General features: G+C 49.2%; 1 protein-coding gene across 8 annotated transcripts in view; it reads right to left on the minus strand.

Moving 5' to 3' along the window:
- Window positions 1-16252: 16252 nt before the first annotated feature.
- Window positions 16253-19803, minus strand: part of ZBTB7C (zinc finger and BTB domain containing 7C) — a 383514-nt gene continuing 379963 nt past the window's right edge. For all 8 annotated transcript variants that reach the window (XM_070361653.1, XM_070361656.1, XM_070361657.1 and 5 more), the window contains one exon: window positions 16253-18771. In XM_070361653.1, coding sequence (XP_070217754.1) covers window positions 18120-18771 — 652 coding nt within the window. In that variant the 3' untranslated portion in view covers window positions 16253-18119. The remainder of the gene's footprint in view (window positions 18772-19803) is intronic.

The following is a 19803-nucleotide window of genomic DNA, read 5'->3' on the forward strand; positions in this document are numbered from 1 at the left end:
AACTATGGATGGAGGTTCGTAACATTGTACAGGAGGCAGTGACCAAAACCATTCCAAAGATAATGAAATGCCAGAAGGCAAAGTAGTTGTCTGCGGTGGCTTTGCAAATAGCTGAGGAAAGAAAAGGAAAGCTATATCCAACTGAATCAGAGTCCCAGAGAAAAGGAAGGAGTGATAAGAAGGTCTTCTTAAATGAACAATGCAAAGAAATAGAGAAAAACAACAGAATGGGAAGGACTAGAGATCTTTTCAAGAAAATTGGAGCTATCACAGGAGCATTTCATGCAAGGGGGCATGATAAAAGACAGAAGCAGTAAGGACCTAACAGAAGCAGAAGAGATTAAGAAGAGGTGGCAATGATATACAGAAGAACTATACAGGAAAGGTCTTAATGACTCAGATAACCACAACCACAGGAAGATCTCCTGGAGAAGGGAATGGCTACCCACTCCAATATTCTTGCCTGGAGAAGTGAAAGAGGAGAGTGAAAAAGCTGGATAAAACTCAACATTCACCTAAAGCTGGACATCCTGGAGTGTGAAGTTGAGTGAGCCTTAGGAAGCATTACTACAAACAAAGGTAGTAGAAGTGATGGAATTCCAGATGATCTACTTAAAATCCTAAAAGATGATGCTGTTAATATGTCAACAAATTTGGAAAAGTCAGCAGTGGCCATAGGACTGGGAAAAGTCAGTTTTCATTCCAATCTCAAAGAAGGGCAATGCTGAAGAATGTTCCAAGTACCATGCTATTGTGTTCATTTCACATGCTAGCCAGATTATGCTCAAAATCCTTCAAGCTAAGCTTTAGCAGTACATGAACTGAGAACTTCAAGATGTACCAGATGGGTTTTGAAGAGGCAGAGGAACCAGAGATCAAATTGCCAGCATTCATTGGATCATGGAGAAAGCAAGGGAGTTCCAGAAAAACATCTACTACTGCATTGACTATGCTAAAGCCTTTAACTATGTGGATCACAACAAACTGGGGTAAATTCTTCAAGAGATGGGAATACAAGACAACCATCCTTGTCTCTTGAGAAAGCAGGATATGGGTCAAGAAGCAACAGAACCAGACATGGAACAACTGACTGGTTCAAAATTCAAAAAGGAGTTCGACAAGAAAGTCTATCGTCACCCTGCTTATTTAACTTCTATGCAGAGTACGTCATGAGAAACGCTGGGCTGGATGAGTCACAAGCTGGAATCGAGATTTCTGGGAGAAATATCAACGACCTCAGATATGCAGATGATAGACCTAATGGCAGAAAGTGAAGAGGAAGTAAAGAGCCTCTTGATGAGGGTGGGTTTTGCTGGGGGCTCACATGTTAAAGGAGAAGGAAATGGCAACCCACTCCAGTACTCTTGCCTGGAAAGTCCCATGGACGGAGGAGCCTGGTAGGCTGCAGTCCATGGGGTCACTAGGAGTCGGACGCGACTGAGCGACTTCAATTTCACTTTTCACTTTCATGCATTGGAGAAGGAAATGGCAACCCACTCCAGTGTTCTTGCCTGGAGAATCCCAGGGACGGGGGAGCCTGGTGGGCTGCCGTCTCTGGGGTCGCACAGAGTCAGAACGACTGAAGCGACTTAGCAGCAGCACATATTAAAGAATCTGTCTGCAATGCAAGATATGATCCTTGAGTCAGGAAGATCCTCTGGAAAAGGGAATGGCTACCCACTCCAGTATTCTTGCCTGAAGAATTCCATGAGAGTGAAAGAGGAGGGTGAAAAAGCTGGCTTAAAGCTCAACATTCAAAAAAGTAAGATTATGGCATCCAGTCCCATCACTTCATGGCAAATAGATGGGGGGAAAGTGCAAGCAGTGACAGATATTATTTTCTCCAAAATCACTCTGGACAGTTATTGCCACCACGAAATTAAAAGATGCTTGCTCCTTGGAAGAAAAGCTGTGACAAACCTAGACAGCATATTCAAAAGCAGAGACATCACTTTGCTGATGAGGGTCCATATAGTCAAAGCTATGGTTTTCCCAGTAGTCACATATGGAGGTGAGAGGTGAACCATAAAGAAGGCTGAAGAATTGATGCTTTGAACTGGTGCTGGAGAAGACTCTGGAGAGTCCCTTGGACTGCAAGGAGATCAGACCAGTCAATAAAGGAAATAAACCCTGATTATTCACTGCAGGGGGCTGATGCTGAAGCTTCAACACTTTGGTCACTTGGTGCAAAGAGCCGACTCATTGGAAAAGACCATGATGCTGGGAAAGATGGAAGGCAAAAGAAAAAGTGGCAGAGGATGAGGTGGTTAGGTAGCATCACTGACTCAATGGACACGAATTTGAGCAAACTCTGGGAATTAATGAAGGACAGCAGAGCCTGGTTTGCTGTAGTTCATGGGGTTGGACACAACTTAGCTACTGGAAAACAATAGCAACAATCCTCCCCAAATTCTTTCTGCCTCTGTTGCTTTCTGATACCTTCAAGCAATTTTACTTTTTAAAAAATGTTTTTCCATATCATCTAAGTGATCTCAGTGGAAATGTTGGTTCAAGATATCATAGTTGACCTTTAGTGAAAGTGGAATCTTTAGCTCCATTGTATATGAGTGATCCCAAATAGATGAAAAGCTGGGGACATACAAAGGCAAAACTTCCATGACCTTCTTTATTTTCCTGATTTATTTATTTTTGTCTGTGCTGGGTCTTCATTCCTGCACTTGGGCTTTCTCTAGTTATGGTGGACCCAGGCTACTGCTCCTTGTGGTGGGTGGGCTTCTCATTGCGGTGAATTCTCTTATTGGGGAACACAGACTCCAGGCACTTGGGCTCAGTAGTTGTGGCTTAAGGGCTTGGTTGCTCCATGACTTATGGGATCTTATGGGATGATCATATGGGATCCCATGACATATGGGACGAGGGATGAAACCCATGTCCCCTACATTGGCAGAGAGATTAACCACTGAACCACCAGGGAAATCCCCATGAAGTTCTATGTAAGGAAAGATCCCAGCTGAATTTATGCTGGAAAGTAAGTCATGAATTTTTCTTTTCTGAGCTCTTGAAATGTACATATTATCTCAGCAAGCTAACTGGTTGTTTCTGTTTCTCCTCACTTGGGGGTGACTGGATTATATTGCTCTTCCTTATCTCTGTCCCTGGCCCCTGCCACCACACCCACTCTTTTTGCTTGATCCTTCTCTTCTGGACTAACCCCCAGGTGGTCTGGAAGGGCATGAGATTGCCCTGGAGGTGCGGTATCTTCACCTTCCAGTTGCTATGAGAACTGGTCTGAGAGCATCACAGAGGTCCTCAGAAAACCATGGCTGGGGGTTGATTTTTAAAAAGTTCATAATACAGATTTTCCAATCAATAATGTGATAAAAATACTAAAGGAAATTAGTTCTAAATATTCATTAGAAGGACTGATGCTGAAGCTGAAGCTCTGATACTTTGGCCACCTGATGCGAAGAACTGACAGACGATGGAAAAGATTGAAGGCAGGAGGAGAAGGTGAGGACAGAGGATGAGATGGTTGAATGGCATCACTGACTCAATGGACATGAATTTGAGCTAGTTCTGGGAGATGGTGAAGGACAGGGAAGACTGGCATGCTGTAGTCCATGGCGCGCAAAGAATTGGACACAGCTGAGCAACTGAACTGAATTGAATGTAACAAAGATCCGTGTATTATATACAGAATAACGTGTGTGGTTTGTGAGTATACTTTTCCTCGCTAAGAACTCTGTTTATGCACTCGAGAAAAGATGCATGCCCACCTCCCTGCCCCCTGATTGTCCCGCTACATTTTTAGGAGCACTGTCTCACCCTGAGGGCTTCTGGAAAGTTGGTCTCCCTTCATAAATCAACATACAGCACTGACTCTGGTCATGGAAACTGATCTGCAGACAAAACTTGGAAGTAGATATGTATGTCTGCTCAGGCTCCCTTGGGTGTCACTTCAAAGGCACTTTTCATCACACTCCATCCCACCCCAATCTCCCCTGTCCCATCTCTTGCACAGCAAGGAGTCTGGGGGTAAAGACAAAAGATGGTCTCCCCAGAGAAAACCAGTTGTCTGGTGTCCTGACATTCCTGGCCAGATTCTGTTCTGTACACAGATGTCAACTGGCACATCTCCAGACAGGCAACCTATCCAACATAGAGAATAAAGTAAAAAATGGAGTATGACGAGAGAGAAAGCCCAAGAACTTGTTCTGTGTTTTCTATTAAGGCAATACTCATGAAAAAGAAAGCTTTTTGCAGAGATAAACCACATATGCTGCTCTAAGCCATGGTGATGATAACATGGGCACGTGTGAGTTTGTGTGTTTGTGCCTGCGTGTTTCTATGCACTCATGCATGTCTGCAAAAAGACTAGTTAGCAAACTTTCTCGTGCAGCAAAGACAAGAGTGGAAGCAATGCTGCATGTTGTTTGGTAATTTGACTTGAGGGGCATCCCCAGTGGGCTATTTTGGTCCCAGAGTGGAGTCATCCTCCGTAATATTTATTTCACACAACCTTGGATTATATACATCTTGCATACTAGACAACTTCAAACCTGAAAAGAGATGGGATGGCCTTGGATTAGCAAATTATCCCTTTTCCAAATGCTTCTAGGAACAGAAACAAGGAATCTTGCAGTTCATTTCGCCTACTCCCTCATTTTCCTAAAACACAGATTTAGAGAGTTGAGGTAACTTTTTCAAGGTTGCACAGAGAATCAGTTGGCCGAAGAAAGCTTGAAAATCAGTCTCCTAATTTCTAGTAACCCCATCAGGCCATCCTTGCATGCGTGGGTGCTCAGCAGGCTATCCTGAGCAGTGGAAAAGTAGGACTGAAGATAATAAATGATTAAGGAAACTTTCCAAAATCCTCTAATAAATAAGTGACTTTGGAATATGAAACTCTAACTCCATGGTTGGACCTGCTATTGAAATCAGAAGCCACAATGATGTTTCTTTCTCATATGAATGGATGAGAGTAACAGAGTGTGTGACTGTTGCTCTGAGACCAAGCACATGACTGCCTGGGACCTCTGACACTCAGCGACCCTATAGTCAGTCACTCTTCCAGGGAGGGAGACGCCTCCATAAATGAATAGCAGAATGAGCAGGAGCTAAGAGGACCAGGAACATCCGTTTTGTTGGGGGTCCTGTGCTGTAGCCTGGCTACAAGGTGCTCCTGCCTGGGAATTTGCATCTGGGAAGAGAGATGCCCAGATGAGCCAACATTCATGGAGTGGCAGCTTCTCCGGCTGCTGGAGGTGGTGCTGCTAATGGCCTGCCTCTGGTTCCTCTCCATTTTCTGGGGTCGTCTCTCCAACTTCCTGTCAGTCCTCGGAGCTGCAATATCCTTTAAATAAATCCCCTTTCTGCTTCATTGTTAGTCTCCCCTGGCTTGTCTGCTAGCACTCTGCATGATGTGTTGAAAAGAGAATGAATAGCCTACACAAGTCTTTGCATGTAGTACTTCTGTTGGCGGTCTGTTTCATATGTCTCACTATAAAGATTAGACAGGCACTTGTCTTTGATGTTCAAATAAAATAAAGTGTGGGAGGCTATAATTACATTTCACCAGCGCCTTCACGAACTTTAAAGGTCAGAATGTCTCAGTGTCCAGTTGGTCAACAAATAGAGCCTGCAGAAATGTGCAGAAACTTTCTGTTGCCTGCCCCATTCAGGGAGTTTCCCAATGGTGGGACTAAGGACTGCTCATACAGTTGAAAAGACCCAGCTTCAGACAGAGGAATATTTACTGCAACTCCAAATGGCATGTGGGAGGGGTGTAAGCTGTCCTCCCCTGCGGAATTTCCATCTGGATTCAGGCTGGTTTGTCGGGTGCCAGGTGGTGTTAGGGGTAAAGAACTCTCCTGCCAATGCAGGAGACAAGATTCCTGGGTTGGGAAGATCCCCGGGAAGAGGGCATAGCAACCCTCTTCAGTATTCTTGCCTGGAAAATCCCATGGACAGAGGAGCCTGGTAGGCTATCCATAGGGTTACACAGAATCAGACACAAGCGAAGTGACTTAGCATGGATGCATGCATGCATAGGTGTTGTAGGAAGTCAGACAGAGGAGCCTCGTCTCCATCAGGGGACAATGTCAGGTGGGAGATTCCAGCTGGGGAGAGAACAAAACCCCACTCCTAGGTTCACTTGCATTGAGACCTTGCCCTTCTCCTGCGTCCCTCCTCTCTGCTGCCCCCTAGAGGAGCCAGAAACAGTAGCGAGTGGGCATGAGAGGAGTGGAGTGCAAGGAGTGGAGATCGTTAGGGCCTAAATACTTACGTTCTCTCCACCCCAACACATATGCTGAAACCCTCATCACGTATGATAGCATTAGGAGGTACGGCCTTTGGGAGGAGGTTAGGGTTAGACGAGGTCAGGAGAGTGGAAGCCCCATGATTGGGATTAGTGCCCTTAGAAGAGTCATCCATGAGTTTGCTTCCTCTCTGCTTGCTGTCATGTGAGGACACAGCAGGAAGACAGCTGTCTGCAACCCAGAAGAGAGCCTCCACCAGGACCCAACCTTCCCGGCGCCCTGATCTTGGACTTCCAGCCTCCAGAATGGTGGGAAACACACTTTTCTCTTGTTTATGAGTCCCTCGTCTGCAGTGTTTTATTACAGTTGCCTAAATAGGCTAAGGGAGCCCCTGTCCAGTCCCCACCACAGAAGCCTGAGCCTGTTTCAGGCCTGAACTCTGTGGAGGAATGTAGGAGAGCTGCAGTGACGGGGGCACATGGAAGCTTTGATGCGGGGTTGGGCTGGACTGTTCAGACAACTGAAAGTGAGACTTTTCTTATACCCGACTGTAACCAGAAAGCATATGGAACCTTCTGGAAATGTGGGGTGATCAGCAGAGTAGGGGTGGAGGAAGTAGTGGAGAAAGAAAGCCCTGCTTGCTGGCACCCCAGTGCATCCAGCCTCTTCAGTGAAGTGCAGGCGACTTCACGTGAGGTCAAAACGCACCGGAAGCGTCAGGGGCTCCGCCCCCGCCAGACTTCACACCCCACGTCCTTCCTTTATGGAGCATCAGGGACCGCCACGGCTGGGCCCCAACCTGTCTTTCCCTAACACTCGCAGGGCTTAGGTGAGAGTACCAAGGGCCATGTGTCATGTGTCTAAAGATCGAAATGCAGAAGTCAAGAGAAAAAGTTGTCAAATAAGCTACGTTGCATCCTTCTACCCTGACAAGCATAACTTCATAAAGGCCTGGAAAGCCAGGTTCCAGTTAGTCTCAGATTTCTTGGGGTTCGGGGAGGGGGCAGGGCTAGGCCTCCCATCCTACACCCCTCCGTCCTTCATGCTGAGAGCACTGGCATGTGAACATTTAAGTCCATATGTTTTAGCTCTATCCGACCTGCCCCCCAAATAGCCACCTCTGCTGTCCTCAGCTTAGGGGAGCAGCAACTTGCCCCCGGAAAGAAAGATCTGGGGAGAGGTCCATGCAGGAACTGGGAGCGGACGTGAGGCTGTTTGGACAGGGAATTGAGGGGTTCCTGGTCCTCCGTGCATGAGCGATCTAGAATGGGCACATTCCCATCAGCTTCTGAGATTCCATGCCCCAGGGAGAGCCCTTTTAAAACACAGGGCCAGGGCAGCTGCCTGGCTTTGAAGCCAAAGGGCAGGACTAACGACACTTTCCACCTTTCCAAACCTAACTCTTCAGCATCAGATTCTGAAATCATGACTCCTTCTTTCCTGGCACAGTGGCCTCTGCTCACCTTTCTACCCCACACTGGTGTGTGTGTGTGTGTGATGAGAACACAGCTCTTTGGAGCTGCTGCCCAGTCATTTTATAGCATGACAACCTGGCTTGCCTCCAGAGTCTGGACATTCAGATAAGAACCTCAGTTTAAGATTCCTGCCCCAAGTTCCTGCCTTGCTTTTGCTGGGATTGAGTTTGGATTGAGAAAAGTTAGTGACCTCCACCCCAACCACCTCATAAGGACCAGGTGCTTGCTTCTTCCTCACCACGGAGGATCACCCTTCCTGCAGCTCATCACCTCACCCATTTCTGGGATTTGTAAGCAATGAATCTTGTGACTCTACTTCCTTTGTTCGGGTGTTTTATTAATAAAACTGCACCTTCAATCAAACCAATCCCAGGGAGCTCCCTGCCATCCCCATGTGGGTGGCTTTCACCTCCGAATTCAGCAGGTCACAATCTGCATATTTTTATTTCAGTACAACAGCTCCAGGTGGCCCCCCAATATAGGCTGCCAGATGCTATCAGCCCTCCAGTGGTCCCTGCTTGTGCCCTGGGAGCTGAGGCAGGTTGGGCTGTAACCCAGCAGCCTCTGGAGAGGAGGCCCGGCCACATGTAATCACACTGGCCAAGTTGAGTGGGTCTCCCTGGGTGTTTTCAAACAGCTTTACATGCCAGGCAAACCCTGAGAAATTACCAGCTCAATCATTCTGATTTAAAAAGAGGATGTCCTTGTCACTTCCTTCTCCCAGTCTTCCCCACAGGAACTGGCAATTGATTAACCATCATCATCAGATTATCCAAAACAACAACTCAGATAATCACTGGGATAAGAAATGCATGCAGCTCTGTTCCTCTCTCCTCCCCTCCCTCCTTCCTTCTCTCTTTTCTCCCTCCTTCCTTCCTTTCCCATTTGAAGGATAACAAAAAGAAATATGTAAGGAAACATAAATAAGCACAATTATTTAAAATGCTCGGGACTTCCATGGTGGTCCAGTGGTTAAGACTTCGCCTTCCAGTGCAGGGGTTGTGGGTTTGAATCTTGGTCAGGGAGTTAAGACCTCATAGATCTCATGGCCAAAAACCCAAAAACATAAAACAGAAGCGGTACTGTAACAAATTCAATAGCAGCAGTAGTTTAGTCGCTAAGTAGTGTCTGACTCTTACAACCTCACAGACTGTAGTCTGCCAGGCTCCTCTGTCCATGTGATTTCCCAGGCAAGAATAACGGACTGGGTTGCCATTCGCTTCTCCAGGGCATCTTCCTGACCCAGGGAGCAAATCTGGGTCTCCTGCATTGCAGGCGGATTCTTTACCAACTGAACTAAAATTCAATATGGATTTAAAAAATAGTCCACATCCAAAAGTTTTAAAAAAATGCTATTGCTGGGTCACAGAAAAATGAAGAAAGGAAATGGGCGTGGACTGAGCATTTTATTAAGTGGCAGCTGGGGCTGGTGGGCCCTCTGGCCTTCTCAGAGCCCCACAAGTAGACTGTTATCACCTCCTTTCTATGAACCAAAAAAAAACGAGGCTGAACAAGGACGCTCAGTAGCAAGTATCCCGCCTGGGCCCGCCCCCCAAAGGCAGGAGGCAGGGCCTAAATGCGGACTGGAAGGGAGCCTCTTAATCCTTCCAGACACCAGGAGCGCCCTCTGGAGGAGAAAGTGAGGTAGTATCCCTTAGGGTGTCCACACTGGCACATTTTGCATGTTCTTTCTTGCTCAGCCACCCTCTCTCCCCGCAACTGCTACACCACCTATGTAGGACATCCCAGCCACCAGGAAATAAAAAGGCACTTTTGTATTTCAGAGTGAGGCTCCTACAGAAGTGATGTTGGAATGGCAAAACAGAAGACCATTTTCATTAAAACACACTTTCAGCCTCTGCTCTGGGGATTAAATTAGGAAACCCATTCTGAGGAGGGAGGCTCAGCACGGAGCAGATTTTTCAGTAACAAAGCAGAGAAGTGTAGGTTACAGTTCCAGGCTCCCGGATGTAATGAGAAAGCAGAGATGGCTGTATCTGCTGTGAGAGGGAGAGGGGACAAAAGATCCATGCTGACCAAGCTTATTGCCTGGAAAGGCAACTTTGAGTGTTTCATAGGCTCAGGGAGGGGGAAATTACGAATGATGATTACCAGCGCTGTAGAGGGCTGAGATGTCTGGAGGAAACTGCCAGTATGAGCTCTGGCTAAGCCAACTTTGGTTCCCTCGTCCTGGGCTTCATTCTGGCCTCATTCTGGGCCTCAGCTTCTAAGGGGAGAGTGCAGTGCAGTGACCAGGAGTCAGCAGACTGGGCCTCCAGCCCCGACTCTGCTAGGGCTCACTCAGTAGCCTTGTTCTCATGGTTTTGCCGCTTGGAGCTTTAGGCCCCTCCTCTGCAAAATACTGCATGGACTCGTGAGGTTCTGAGGCTACCCGGCGTTACTGGAATTTTTCTTCTGTTGGGAGAATTCGCATAGTGAATTCCTTCCTTCTCAGGTAGAAGCCAGAAGCTTACTTCCTGGTCAGCCTGCTGCTAGGCTGAGGCATGGGGCCTGAGCTCCTCCCATCAGACGCATCAGGACCAGAGCAACAGGAGGAAGTGCAAAAGTGTAGAATCCATTCTCTAGGGAGAATGGTGGTAAAGAGTGGGCCACAGGGCGAGTCCCAGTGTCCTCAGCCTGGTGTTAGTTGGAAGAGCTGTGGGGTCTGGGCCTGTCATCATCACGACACCATGAGCAGCAGCAGCAGTGATCAAATCTCTTATGGAGCAATTGTCCACAGTGCGGGTTAGGGTGGTTCTGGGTTCCTGGATTGCAGGCCATGGACTTTGTGCAAATTAGACAAGGGTACCACATGCCTCTTGAAAAACCTATATGTAAGTCAGGAGGCAAAAGTTAGAACTGGACATGGAACAACAGACCGGTTCCAAATAGGAAAAGGAGTATGTCAAGGCTGTATATCGTCACCCTGCTTATTTAACTTCTGTGCAGAGTACATCATGAGAAATGCTGGGCTGGAAGAAGCACAAGCTGGAATCAAGATTGCCGGGAGAAATATCAATCACCTCAGATATGCAGATGACACCACCCTTATGGCAGAAAGTGAAGAGGAACTAAAAAGCCTCTTGATGAAAGTGAAAGAGGAGAGTGAAAAAGTTGGCTTAAAGCTCAACATTCAGAAAACGAAGATCATGGCATCTAGTCCCATCACTTCATGGGAAATAGATGGAGAAACAGTGGAAACAGTGTCAGACTTTATTTTTTGGGCTCCAAAATCACTGCAGATGGTGATTGCAGCCATGAAATTAAAAGATGCTTACTCCTTGGAAGAAAAGTTATGACCAACCTAGATAGTATATTGAAAAGCAGAGACATAACTCTGCCAACAAAGGTCCATCTAGTCAAGGCTATGGTTTTCCCAGTGGTCATGTATGGATGTGAGAGTTGGACTGTGAAGAAAGCTGAGTGCCGAAGAATTGATGCTTTTGAACTGTGGTGTTAGAGAAGACTCTTGAGAGTCCCTTGGCCTGCAAGGAGATCCAACCAGTCCATTCTAAAGGAGATCAGCCCTGGGTGCTCTTTGGAAGGAATGATGCTAAAGCTGAAACTCCAGTACTTTGGCCACCTCATGCAAAGGGTTGACTCATTGGAAAAGACTCTGATGCTGGGAGGGATTGGGGGCAGGAGGAGAAGGGGACGACAGAGGATGAGATGGCTGGATGGCATCACTGACTCGATGGACGTGAGTCTCAGTGAATTCCGGGAGTTGGTGATGGACAGGGTGGCCTGGCGTGCTGCGATTCATGGGGTTGCAAAGAGTCGGACACGACTGACCGACTGAACTGAACTGAACTGAACCACATCTGGACACTTTACTGCCATCTGCTAGGAAATTGCTATGATGTAGAAATCTAGAGAAGGAAATGGCAACCCACTCCAGTATTCTTGCCTGGAGAATCCCAGGGACAGAGGAGCCTGGTGGGCTGCTGTCTGTGGGGTCACACAGAGTCGGACATGACTGAAGCGACTTAGCAGCAGCAGCAGCAGCAGAAATCTAGTACATGGTATAACAATTATACAACCCTGTCTAGGGTGTGAATGGAGAAGCTCAAAAGATGTGTTGTGCAGTATGCAACCTGTGCAACTGAGCTTGGTGGCCCCACAAGCCTGACTCTTTGGCCTTTATGGAGATTCTATTAAGGACTTAATTTTCTTTCATATAAGCCTTTTCTACTTAAGCTATCTGGGGTGGGGTCTGGACTAAGAACCACGATTGATACAAATAGGATTAATGACGTGTGCCCATAGGCTAAAAGCCAGCTGACTGATGGAGGTAAGTGTCTCCCGGGGGCATAAAGACTAATGTTACTCAGAGGGTTTGCCCTTAATTTATTCATTTTTAGAGGAACATGGCAACGGGATCTGATTCATCCTATCTTCCTTCCTTATTCCAGAAACTGATTTGTTTATTCTTTTGCTCTAGTTGTCAGGGTCAGAGTTCATGGTGAAATAGAGGATCCAAAGGATGGAAATGAGAGTGTGCGTTACAAATACTCCAGCAGGGAGACTCTGGGGAAAACCTTTGCTGGGTCTCTTTGGTGCACTGCTGGGTATCCTATTGTTACAAGGAAGAATGACATCAGCCTGTGTATCATTAGTCTGATAACTCTGTGTGTGTGTGAGTGTGAGAGAGAGAGACAAAGTGTGTGTGTGTGTGTGTGTGTGTGTGAGCGCGCGCATGTCTGGTGGAGATAAAGTGATCAGTTCTGAGGTTTTCCAGAATTGTCCAGATTTGAGATGTCTTTATTTTTTAGGCTATTTCTGGGCACATGTGTTTTGGTTGGGCCCTGTGGCGCTGCTCCTCAAGGTCACTGCCATCCCTGCCCAGGGTGTGGTGAGGAGGGAGAATGAGCAGGACCTCCCCCGGGGAATTCTCTCCCCATCAATTGCTGGAAATGCATGTTTGACTCCATCCTCAGTGTTTCAAACTTGAAGGGAGGAAAGAAGCGGTTTGCTTGCCTCACGCCGCCCCGCCCCCTTCCCCTCTGGTGCCCAAGGCAGGGAGGGGAGGCGAGGCAGGCGGCTGTGAGGCTGGGGCAGGCTAGTGTCTGCCCACCGGTCTGATTTCCAGACCATCACTCGGGATCAGCCGGACTGACCTCGCTTTGCTGGGGCCGTTCTTTCCACCTTGATTGGGAGCAGGGGCTGCAGAGGCCGGAAGAGGGAGCCTGTGAGTCGCGTTTGCCCCGTGGCTCCTCCAGTCAGGGTTTGGACAGAGGGGAGTGTCCCGGCGGGACTGGGAGGTGTGGGGCCTCGGATACACACATCCTTGGTTCTAGAACCTGTCCCAGGGCCCGGGGGGCCTCGGAGCCTCTGCGTGCGGGTCGCGTTCCCCTCCTGCGGGACCTTTGCGGGCTGAGGGACAGACTCTTCCGATGAAGGGAGTTGACAGCGGAGGCCTCCCTGTCCCCCTCTCACTTTCCCTTCAGAAGCCCTCCCTCCGCCGGCTTTCAGAGGGGAAACTGCAAGGGGAAAGCCAGTTGTGCCCGTTTCTGGAAACTGCACAGGCAGGAAGTGCCGGCGGTGAGGTCCCAGGAGAGGAGGAAGGGGGGTCTGTGCAGAGGTGTGCCGGGTGTGGCAGGGACCTCTGCTCCCCTCGGGAAGGGCGGGCCCTGGGCTAGGATGAAGGCCTGAGAGAGAGACAGTCTTAACTTCCTGTTGCTTCATTACTGTTCTGTCACACCTCCGGGATTTCACAATCAATCAGGGCCTTTCCTACACTGAGTCCCGTTTCTCTGGCCCCAAGCTGCTGTAGGTCACTGGGATGGCGGGTGGGGGTCAGCAGGCAGCCATAAGCCCCCACACTGAGTTTTGTGAAGGTGTTCCAACTTATCTTCTTCACTCGTCACCCCCTGACCCTGGTACGGTCCTTCTTCCATGAGGATATATATTCTCCCTTTTATAAGTCAGATGGCATGACCCAAGGGACAGGCCATCCAGAAAGCCCTCCTTCCACGTAGGAATCTTTGCTTCTTGGAAGGCGAGGTTAAACCCTTCCAGTGACCAAGAGCTCACTCCCTCACAAGGGACCTCATTCCCCTTTAGGATAATTCCATGTGGTAGGAAGTCGTCTTCCTTTGCTTGGGCACCTCGCTGTCTCCTGGAATCTCTCCCCTATTGGTTTGATTTGGCCAAACTTTTGGTATGATCCTTTCTCTACCTAACAGAACTTTAGAAGGTCCAAGGCCTGTTCTAACACATCTTAAGCCTTCTTCTCCAGGTTAAGATGCACCTGCTTCTTTGACCTGTCTTCAGTGGCCTCAGCCTCCTTCCTGTCCGTCCCTCTCTACTGAAGGTCCCTTTGCTGTCCATACCCCCACTCCCTGAGCGCATCAGGGAGCCTGCCATGTCCTGTGTGGCTCCAGGAAAACACCTAACTGGCCAGGACTAGAGGCCACTTCACTCATCCGAGGTGAAGTGACATCCGAGGACCACAGATGAGCTCAGGAGCCCCCAGAAGTCAGGGTCCAGTGGGCCCACTTCCCTATCCTTTCCCCCTGTTCACCTCTGGTGCTCAGTGGACACCGATCCCCAGAAAGGGGACCCAATGATGCTAGAATACACAAGCTGAGCCAGATCCTGACAAGCAGCTGTCCTCCTTTTCCTTGCACAGGCCCAGATTTATCCTCAAGTGCTCAGTCAGCCACGCGCTTGGGCCTCTCCAAGCTGCAAGGCAGCCAAGGGGCACTGACTTTACTAGAAGATCCTGGAGGAATGGCAAGTCACGTTCAAGACAATATTTTAAAATTAAGACAAACATACACCTATTGTGTCGTGGTTTAGTCGCATTAGTCCTATTCAACTCTGCGACCCCATGGACTGTAGCCCACCAGGCTCCTCTGCCCATGGGATTTTCCAGGCGAGAATGCTGGAGTGGGTTGCCATTTCCTTCTCCAGTGTATCTTCCCGACCCAGGGATCGAACCTGGATCTCTTGCATTGTAGGTGGATTCTTTACCAACTTTAGCCAGGAGGGAAGCCCCTTGTGTAACAGAATGCAAAAACGTGAATTTCAGAGCCACAACAGGAGACTTCAGAGGAGTTTTGTACTATGGGGAAGGTTGCTTTAGGCTATTTCTTTAAAATTCAGTTCGCAATCCCCCAACTGGCAGGCCCCCTTGGCTGAGGGGTGTTTAAGTTGGGCAGAAAACTTGGGGAAGTTTCTTGGAGAAACTCCATCTCCTTTCCTATTTGAACGAGGCAAGTGAGGACCAAGGTAGGAAAGTGATTAGCCTGAGGACACACAGCCTGTATCTGGATCTGAAACCCAGATCCGTGTTCTTCCTGTGCTGAGAAATGTTGCATTGCGTTTATAAGAGTGCTTACCACGGGAAGAAAGGGGATCTGAAGACAGAAAAGCAACTCTAGGTTAACCCTTGGTTATACAGAAAATGCAGCTCAAAGATCAATTTTACTCCAAGAGTCGGTGCTCTGGGTTCTGAGTAAGCTTAACCCCATTATATTCCCTTACCTTCTTCAGGGTCTAATGTTCCCTGTTTGGGAGACAGGATCAGGTTAATAAAGAAGAGAAGTCCAGTGCCAGTGCCAGGGAGTAAAAGGAGAAAGGCTGAGATGGAAGTAAGGCCAGCCACAGGTTACTCTGGATGCCAAGCCAGGTGACTGGTAGGACTGTCATGTTAAAATGGTCAGCACCCCTTTCACTTTCCCTTGCTCACACACCAAAGGCTGTATCTGCACATGTGAACACACACATACACACACATACACATACCTCACACTCAGAGTCACAGATACCCACAAGCTTATAGATCCAGCAAAGCCTCACGAATCAAAACTGCAGGGAACCACTGAAGACCTGAGCTCTGGATCCCCCATCAGTTCAAAGATCCATTTTACTCCAAGAGTCTGTGCTCCAGGTTCTGAGTAGAGTTGACCCCACTCAAAGCCCCCACCCCGACACCTGCAAGACAATGCAAAGGGGAATCAATGGAACCAGCGAGTTGAGTACCTGTGGCTTTCTTTTACTTAAAACGCTGTCCCTCACATTATTAAATAAGGGTCAAAGATTTATAATTTTTTTTATAAAGGTGTCTTCAACATTTTTATAAATTTGTGACACCCAATTGTCAAACTCTTGAGCCACAAATGTCTGCACATTGTCTTGTGGCTGTCGCCTCTCACAGAAGTGCAACTCTCAATATAATTTCATCAAGTCAGTTAATACTGTTTAATAAATAGGCCAGAAAATTAGCTGAGAGTTTTTCTTGGCAGGATACGGCGTGCAACCAAAGTTATGGAAGATTGTCCCTTGAATCACTAAGGCAAACCTTGTTGAGCGTCATTTTACATAAAGCAATCACATAAAAAAGTTATAAATAGAAAAACTTCCAAAGTTCTCCCACAGACAGACAGGGAAATCGGAACATCCAAAAGAAAAAAAAAAAAAGGAAACAAAACACAAACATTCCTACGACCCATTTGCTTCAAGTTCTTGATCATACAGTACTCGACATCTTTGGATATTTTACAATGTACAACTCCAAATTGCAGCCAAGAGAAAACAAAACGAACTAACCAGTCGTCTGAAGAATTGAGTTTATAAGAAGTCATTACCTTTACAAAATAAAAACAAAAGCCCCAACACCACTGGATTCTAATTTGTTCATCTTCCCTTGTTTTCTCTTAAAGTTTGGGTCAGCCCCACTCCCTTGACTGAGGAGGGGGTACGTGGGCATGTTGGCTGGTGGGTCCCAGAAGCGAAGGGCAGAGATGGAGACAGGAAGCTGAGAGGCGCTGCCCAGCAGATGACATCCGAGGACCACAGGGTGTCAGCAACAGCTCCCTCTGCTCAAAGGGCCAGAGGTGGTGTGTGGAGGCAGGGGTTTCTTCCAGCGAGTGGGGGAGCTGGGAGAGTGACAGAGTCTGTGGTCTTCTCTGGCCTTTTTGTTTTTTTTTGTGTTTGCTCAGGAAGAAGCCAAGGCAATAGGAAGAGCCGAAGTCTCTGTGCCCACAGCTCCAGGGTTGGGGACACCAACCCTTGCCCACCCGCCCAGATGAACTCGCCTCCCTTCTGGCCTACTGAGAAACAAAAGCAAACTCAGCAAGAAAAGGGGCAGGGCAGGAAAGTGGAGAGATCAGGAAGGCCCCAGCTGTCTTCCTTCTCAGGATGGCTACCCACCGGAAAGCCCGGGTGAGGGGGTGGACAGCCTTCACTCACAGAGCCCTGCACGCCCGTCCTGGAGCCAAGGCTCAGACTCCCCACACCGGACAACCGGCTTCTTCCTCGGGGGGCCAGGGAGGGGCTGTGGGTGTTCAAACACAGCAATGCCAAAGCCCCGAGAAGCCCACAACCGAAAAGCGAACATATACCTGGGTAACTGGGCGCTTTGTTTCTGGGAATCAGATGGAGGGAGGCAACGGCCAGGTGTTGAGAGGTGGCCTGTCTTTCTGTGTTGGCCCCAGGAGTCCTAAAAAACTCCTTATGGCATTGCCGGGGGTATGTGGAGGTGGGGACCATGCTAGGTGGTCGTCTCCGGATGTGCCCCTAGGGGAGGTAGGATTTGGAGTTCCCCGAAGCTGCTTGGGGGCTGTGGACAAGCCACACCCAAGCCCTCTTCCTCTGTCACCCTGTCTAGCATGGCTACATTTCTCACCTGTGCTAATGTAAAGATGGTTGTGATAAAACTAAGTCCAGTAAAATAGTATCACCAGGGGCATTAAGAGTGCAAGCTCCTGCTCTCTTCAGGCTTCTCTTTGGAGGGATGGGCAGATATGAGCATGTGGGTAGGTGGGAAAGGGAAATGAAATCACCAGCCCTCTTTCACAGCAGGGAGAAACTGGGGTACAGAGGGTGAAGAGGTCCAAGGTCACAGGCCAGGGAGGGGAAAATGGGCCTGGATTCCAGGAGCCTCGCTCCTGACTCCAGGAGGCCTCCCAGCCAACAGGGCATCTCCCCTAAGGGTCCTAGGACCACTGGAGACCGGGAAAATGAAGCCATTAGAACCGAGTTAGCAGGGACTCCACTACAGAGCAGTGGGGCCCACAGGCGTGTGTCTCAGGACCCCACCCTCTTCCCTGCTCCATCCGGTCTGCATCTGGCCAAGCCACCTCCCTCCTTCTAGACCCTCACAGCTCCAAGGTGCTTTGGGACACGTGGCCTGGGGCCCCCACTGTGATATGGGCCCCTGTGGATTTCTCTTTGAGGGCAGGGAGAGGCAGCCAGGGAGAGGCCAGGCCTTTTGGGAGAAGACACCCATCTCAGACACCAGCAAAGGGGAGGCAGCTGCCTCAGGAGGCCCGGAAAATACCACTCCTGCTGCTATTTTTTTTTTTTTTCTTTTTCTTTTTTTTTTTTCCTTTTGAAATAAAAAGTTCAGACCCATCGGATGGGGCAGGTGGGCCTGGGAGGGGACGGGGAAGCAGGACCGGGGTGGACAAGGACCAGCCTAATTGTTGGCTTCAGACATGGAGGCCACGTGGTTGAGGCCGGCGAGCCCCGGGAGGCCGGCCAGGCCCGCGGCCCAGGGGTCGGGCAGCGGGAAGTAGGGCCGCGCGGCGGCCACGTTCTCGGCCAGCGCGAAGGCCAGGAGGCCCCCCGCGTTCCGCTCAGCCTCGAGCTGGGCGCGCCCGAACAGCTTCATCTGCGTCTCCTCGAACTGCCGCTCCAGCTCCTGCAGGCTCAGCGCGCCCTTGGGCGCGGCCAGGAAGTGCTTGGCGGGGCTGGGGCCCGGGAGGCACACGGCGGCTCCGCCCAGGTGGCCGCCCACGTCGCCCAGCGCGGGGGGCATCACGAAGGCCGCCTTCTCTGGGGCCGGGCCGCCGGGCCCGAAAAGCAGGCTGGCGGCCCTCCAGGCCGCGGGCTTGCGGCCGCGCCGGGGCCGGGCCATGCGGCAGCTCTGGCGCTTGATGTGGCGGTGCAGGTGGTCAGAGCGCGTGAAGCTCTTGTAGCAGAACTCGCACTGGTAGGGCCTCACGCCCGTGTGGATGCGCATGTGGTTCTTGAGGTCGTAGTTATGCACGAACTTGGCGTTGCAGTGGATGCACAGATAGGGCCGCTCCCCCGTGTGCTTCCTCATGTGGATTTTCAGCTTGTCCTGCCTGCAACACAGAGCCGGAGTCAGTCCCTGCCTGCAACCCCCGGGGCCGCCCCGGCTCTCTGCTGCCCTCCCTCCAGAACCAGCCAAGGCTCCCTACTGCCGTGGTGTCAACGCCCAGGAATGGGACCCCGGCTAGAATTTACCTTCAACTACGACATGGAACAACAGACTGGTTCCAAATAGGAAAAGGAGTACGTCAAGGCTGTATACTGTCACCCCACTTATTTAACTTCTTTGCAGAGTACATCATGAGAAATGCTGGGCTGGAAGAAGCACAAGCTGGAATCAAGATTGCCGGGAGAAATATCAATAACCTCAGATATGCAGATGACACCACCCTTATGGCAGAAAGTGAAGAGGAACTAAAAAGCATCTTGATGAAAGTGAAAGAGGAGAGTGAAAAAGTTGGCTTAAAGCTCAACATTCAGAAAATGAAGATCATGGCATCTGGTCCCAATCACTTCATGGGAAATAGATGGGGAAACAGTGGGAACAGTGTCAGACTTTATTTTTTGGGCTCCAAAATCACTGCAGATGGTGATTGCAGCCATGAAATTAAAAGACACTTACTCCTTGGAAGAAAAGTTATGACCAACCTAGATAGCATATTAAAAAGCAGAGACATTACTTTGCCAACAAAGGTCCGTCTAGTCAAGGCTATGGTTTTTCCAGTAGTAGTCATGTATGGATGTGAGAGTTGGACTGTGAAGAAAGCTGAGTGCCGAAGAATTGATGCTTTTGAACTATGGTGTTAGAGAAGACTCTTGAGAGTCCCTTGGACTGCAAGGAGATCCAACCAGTCCATTCTAAAGGAGATCAGCCCTGGGTGTTCTTTGGAAGAAATGGTGCTAAAGCTGAAACTCCAGTACTTTGGCGACCTCATGCGAAGAGTTGACTCATTGGAAAAGACTCTGATGCTGGGAGGGATTGGGGGCAGGAGGAAAAGGGGACGACAGAGGATGAGATGGCTGGATGGCATCACTGACTGGATGAACGTGAGTCTGGGTGAACTCTGGGAGTTGGTGACGGACAG

Source organism: Bos mutus, chromosome 24 (assembly GCF_027580195.1).
Source record: "Bos mutus isolate GX-2022 chromosome 24, NWIPB_WYAK_1.1, whole genome shotgun sequence".
Taxonomy (NCBI): Eukaryota; Metazoa; Chordata; class Mammalia; order Artiodactyla; family Bovidae; genus Bos; species Bos mutus.